Genomic DNA, 5,802 nt, shown 5'->3' on the forward strand with positions numbered 1-5,802 from the left:
ATGTACATTCATAAACTCTTTGAAGTTTTGATACATGACTCCCACTTTTTAATTCGCTTCAAAAATATCCAAATAACTGCCTTTATCCCATTTCATTCCAAATATAAATAAATATTAGGGGACATCTAAGACATCTGTCTCAACCTAGCCCCAAACCAAGCAAAGCTTGCGCCATGGGTGCTAGGCGATGATATAATACTTGTATAGATAAATACATACTTTATATACATAGAAAGCACCCATGACTCAGAAACAAATATTTGTGTTTATCACACAAATAAATGCCCTTTTCGCGATTTGAACCCAGGACCATCGGCTTCACTAGCAAGGTCACTACCCACCAGGCCAGACCGGTCGTCTCAATATTGATGCAAATCAAAACTTGGGTTATCGATATAAAAGTACATTAGGACGTACACTTAGTTTCGATGGAATGTCAACCTTAATTAAAAACTAAGTAGGTAATAGCATTTCATTTGTCTCGTAAATTTTTCAAAGAAATGAAATTTAACCTTATTGAAAATACAACAAAATTCTAACTTCCTTCGCTATAATTTTGTATGGTGGGCGGTACGAGGATAGGAAAACTTTTCAAATTACGATGATCGGAACTTGACTTGCGAATCGAAAGGCAAAACTGATTTTAATTAAGAAATTTAATTGATTCGATTGAATTAAGTTTGCTATTGCGTTTAAAATTGAGGAAATAAGGTTGTAAGTGTTTCATTTGTAAAGTTAATCGGGTTTTGATTGGGGTTTCTGGTAAACATGCATTTAGGAAAGTTAAATATTTTGGTAAGTAACAGAATTAAAAGGTATGAACTGTTTTATTATTTATATTGGATACAATATTAAAACAAAAGTTAAAACTAGAAATAAAATAAAAAAATACAAACTATAAAATATACTTACCTACAAAAAACCAAACTATAAAAAGAACACCCCGTCCAACAGGTCGGACTGCGGCATGGACCCCATGACACTGGCGGCGTTACCTCTCTGTATCGCAAGGGAAATACGTTGAGAGAGGTACGCACCAGCCCTGGGGTCCCCTGTGGTGTCAACCAGCCGCGCCGATAGTGCTCCTATAAATGTTTTCATGTCGGCTGACCAGGAACCCAAAGTCTCAACCGCGAGCGCCGCAAACTCATAGTCGTTGAGCAACGTCGAGTATTTGCGGCGCTTGAGAACTTGGGCTGGTCAGCCGCAGCGCCGGCCCGAATGCGGGTCCCCTGAATGTGGGATTGTGCAAAGGTGTCGACACATGTTCCGTCCCACACCAGGGCCCTTCCTAACTTCCACGGCACCAACGTGGCTCCGTCTGGACGCTTGCCGTCGTCCCTCGCCATGCCCACGGGTTCTAAAACCGCAGGCACAGACACGGTGGCAAGCGCGCGACGGACCAATGCGTTAATCGTACTGTGGCGGAATATTCGGCCGGCGCTTCTTGAACATGAGAGGCCATGGCGGCCCAACTGGTCCACATCCTTGCCGCAGACGCACGTATGGGGAACACATATTCTGGATCCAAGCCTCAAGCATATTGCTATCCTTAAGCTACTTAGATCCAGAACAGTGCCGACCTGTCGAGATGGTAGAGCTTTTAACCAGTGGCCTGACTCGGGGACCGAAACGGCCAGGATGCGCGCACGCCCAGAATCGTCCGGGCTTTGTTCGATGAGTGCGGCGTGGGCTAACTTTAGACGTGGGGAGTCCCAGTCCCGTTGACAGTGACGGGCAACTGGGATGTCCGCACTCGGGCATGACTCACACCAGGCCTCCCTGGCCTCCTTCAGGTTCTCTATCTCATCGTCAGGTATCGAAGACTGGTTTAAAATAATACCAACGAGAGATAGCGAGCCATATACAGAGGCCAGAAAAGCGGGTAGAGCCGAACTGGCCGTAGTGCGAACGCCTAGTCCACCAAGTCTTATGGGGAGAACCGCTTGGGTCCATGAACAAGTGTCGAGATGAATGTTGAGAGTTTTGGAAAGAATTAAATAAATTAAAATCTAATCATCTTATTTATTTATGTTTATGAAGCACATTCTACGAAAATAAATGTTTAGAAATTAAGTCTGGGAGTTTGTGAATTAAAAATACCTTTTGTGACAATTGTCTCAGTTTACTAGTATACGAAATATATACGCAGGCGGGTTACTAGTATACGAAAACTGAGCTTAATCATGGGCAAAACTAGGCTAGTTCTGGTTAATAGTAAATAAATAAATAATAAATATTATAAGACATTTTTTTACACAAATTGACTAATCCCCACGGTAAGCTCAAGAAGGCTTGTGTTGTGGGTACTCAGACAACGATATATATATAATATATAAATACTTAAATACACAGAAAACAACCATGACTCAGGAACAAATATCTGTATCATCATATAAATAAATGCCCTTACCAGGATTCGAACCCGGGACCATCGGCTTCATTGGCAGGGTCACTACCCACTAGGCCAGACCGGTCGTCAGAAATGTTAAAATAACATAAGTTTCATGCTAAGATGACTTTGACTTAATTTTCTCATGCGTGTTTAAATTATTTCATTCTAACAGTCGCCATGTCATTTTAGCTTCTAGTTCTGGTCTTCTCATTAGACTTTGTAAGGAGTGAAGAAGACTATGCCCCTGCAATCCCTGATGACGCTGATGAAGCAGTCGATGATGACGCAGGGGTCGCAGATGACGCTAACGGAGATGTAGCCACAAATAATGATGCGGTGGCGGATGACGACGCAATAAATGATGACGCCATGCCAAATGATCCCGTGAATGGGGATATAGTTGAAGCTGAAAGTGTAAATCCTGTAGATCCTCCTGCAGGAATGGATGGTAATTTTATTTTTAAGAAAAAACCCGGTACAACATGGGTTAATTTAAAATGTTTTTGACAAAATATATATTTTTCTCAGTGTTTTATTTAACACAAGAGACACGGTAAAGACATTTTCAATAGGTATAATATCAATAGGTACGTTGCTATGATTATTTATTTACATGACAACGTTTTAAGTACCTATAGGTAATAACAGTATTATAACAGTTGCGACAATTGAAAACAAAATACTCCAACAAAATGTTTACTTATACAAATTATAAGATTTTAGACCCAGAATTTTAGAGCTTTTGATCTATCGAGGGGGTCTGAGAAAAATGTTTCAAAATTCAATACGTATGTAATAGGTTTCTATGTAGGTATATGTATATATTTCTATATAAGTAACTTAATACGAGAGATGTTGACGCAGTGGAAAAAGGCAACTTGAGACGATCTTTTTTAGGGTTCAATACCCAAAGGGTAAAAACGGGCCATATTACTAAGACCCCGCTGTCCGTCTATCTGTCACCGGGCTGTGTCTCATGAACCGTGATAGCTATGCAGTTGAAATGTTCACAGATGATGTATTGCTGTTGCCGCTATAACAACAAAAAATTGTGTGCTTCCAGATCCAAATCCAATTCACACATGTGTACCTGGAACACATTTCAAGGTCGACTGCAACTATTGCTATTGCTTCAATTCAGGTATACAAAGCTGTACCTTTATATTTTGCGGACATGGAGACATGAAACTGTCAAGCAATCCGGCTAAAAGACTAGCATTCAAGAAGTTGCGAGGTACGTATGAAATTATCAACCTGATTCAAACGCAAAAAAGGGCATAACGGGATAGTCCGTTTTGCCCCAACGTAAATTTTCTGTAATAATACTAAGCATTTTCAACCTAAAGCTGTGAAAGTTAAAAATAAGTAAGTAAGTAAATACTCTATAAAAAATGATTATTCTACACGGTGTTAAGCTTAAAATATTGTAAAAACATGCTTATGAACCACGTAACACATCGATATTTGACATAAAATATGGTAATATTATTATTATTCAAAATATTAACCGCCCCATTTTGAACTTTAAGATACGTCAATTAATATATTTAGAAACGATATAAATTAGATGTGTCAGTGTCTGTGTCAAAAGTGACGTTGTTGTACACGTCACATTTGACACTGACATATCTGATCCATATCGTTTCTAGGTCTATTAATTGACGTAATTAGAGTGTTCAGCCGACATCAAAATGACGGATACGGGCAAATTACAGTCAACGGTTGTAAGAGTTAGACCGAGGTATATGTATACTATGAATTATCTCAGATGATTTTTTCGAGTTTGGGTGCCAATCCGTTAAACAAAAGCCTTTGTTTAATTAAGAGCGGTCTACAGCTCGTGCCAAAGCAACCATGTCGTTTAAAAAGCAACTATCGTGATAGTATTAAGGTTCAAATTCATATGACAGCTTTTTCAGAGAACAATTAGGGTGGTCTTGTTTTTTGAGATAACAAAAACGTGTCATCTCCGAATGGGCTGATTCAAGAATTTGAACCATATAATTAGAATGGTAAATTTGCTTTTTAAATGGGTTTGTTCCCGCTACTTACATCGGGGCTATTAGCAGTAAGCATTGTAACCACTGCATAAAGGAAACAATATCTTTTGTTTAACAGATTAGGGTCCGAGCCCGAAAAAATCACCTGAGATCATTCATAGTATAAGTCTGCAACTAATTTGATAGAACACGCAGGGAAAGTGTTATTGATACTTACTTCATAATTTAATAGAAGTTTTTGAATAACGTCATTACTGCTTTTGTACAGAACATGCAACTGGTTGCATTCCTGGAGAGAAAGTTAAACACGAACTCACGAATTGTGAGTGCTCTTGCACCATACCCAGCGTCCTGACGTGCCCCGAAAACTGCCTGCGATAGAACTTTACGATAATCTCGAGGGTAAACTGCGAATCAATATTTACTACACATGAATATTTACAGACCTCTCAAATGATTAAAAAATAAAGTATCCGAACCATTACTCAGTTGTATTTCGCATATCCACCTTATCTTCCAGATTTCTTTTAGGTACATGTACCAACTCTTTGAATATTTTTTTAGGGTTCCGCACCCAAAGGGTAAAAGCGGGATCATATTACTCCACTGTCCGTCCGTCTGTCTGTCTGTCTCTCACCAGGCTGTATCTCATGAATTGTGATAGCTAGACAGTTGAAATTTACACATACACAGATGATGTATTTCTGTTGCCGCTATAACAACGAATACAAAAAGTACGAAGCCCTCGGTGCGCGAGTCCGACTCGTACTTGTCCGGTTTTTTTTACTTTTTTGAACTACAAGAAAATGCTACAGGTGCATGCCTTGGAGTGATCGAAAGTTTGGGAACGATACATGCGTTGATACACTGCACCGTCCCATATTCCAAGCACCAACTATGTGTATTCAAGTTGCTATTTGATTTATCTTTTTACTCAGGTAAGAAAGCATTTTATTTTTTTGCGAGCGATGGTGGCCGAGTGGATATGACGTCCGACTGTCAATCTGGAGGTCGCGGGTTCAAATCCTGGCTCGTACCAATGAGTTTTTCGGAACTTATGTACGAAATATCATTTGATATTTACCACTAGCTTTTCGGTGAAGGAAAACATCGTGAGGAAACCTGCATACATCTGCGAAGAATTTCAAAGGTGTTTGAAGTCCCCAATCCGCATTGGGCTAGCGTGGGGACTATAGCCCAAGCCCTCTCGCGCATGAGAGGAGGCCTGTGCCCAGCAGTGGGACGTATATAGGCTGAAATATATCTGACATAAATCTTTTCACTCAGGTAAGAAACTACGAAAACCCGCATACATTTTGTACGTAAATCGTTGTCGACTCAGAATCTCGTGGAGTGAATGCGAGTGGAAAATTAGACCTCCAGCTGAGCGCGGCTCATCAATAATTC

General features: G+C 40.0%; 1 protein-coding gene across 1 annotated transcript; it reads left to right on the plus strand.

The window, feature by feature from the left end:
- Nucleotides 1-588: 588 nt before the first annotated feature.
- LOC134672920 (uncharacterized) lies at nucleotides 589-4,862 on the plus strand. The gene is made up of 4 exons (XM_063530869.1): nucleotides 589-795; nucleotides 2,585-2,843; nucleotides 3,459-3,629; nucleotides 4,664-4,862. The coding sequence occupies exons 1-4, from the start codon at nucleotides 769-771 to the stop codon at nucleotides 4,774-4,776; spliced, it is 570 nt and encodes a 189-aa protein (XP_063386939.1). The 5' UTR covers nucleotides 589-768; the 3' UTR covers nucleotides 4,777-4,862.
- Nucleotides 4,863-5,802: the final 940 nt, after the last annotated feature.

Source organism: Cydia fagiglandana, chromosome 17 (genome assembly GCF_963556715.1).
Source record: "Cydia fagiglandana chromosome 17, ilCydFagi1.1, whole genome shotgun sequence".
NCBI lineage: Eukaryota > Metazoa > Arthropoda > Insecta > Lepidoptera > Tortricidae > Cydia > Cydia fagiglandana.

Coding starts and splice junctions, on each gene's coding strand:
- LOC134672920 (XM_063530869.1), top strand. CDS start 769: ATGCATTTAGGAAAGTTAAATATTTTG. Junction 796..2,584: donor TAGGAAAGTTAAATATTTTG/GTAAGTAACAGA, acceptor ATGTCATTTTAG/CTTCTAGTTCTGGTCTTCTC. Junction 2,844..3,458: donor TCCTCCTGCAGGAATGGATG/GTAATTTTATTT, acceptor GTGTGCTTCCAG/ATCCAAATCCAATTCACACA.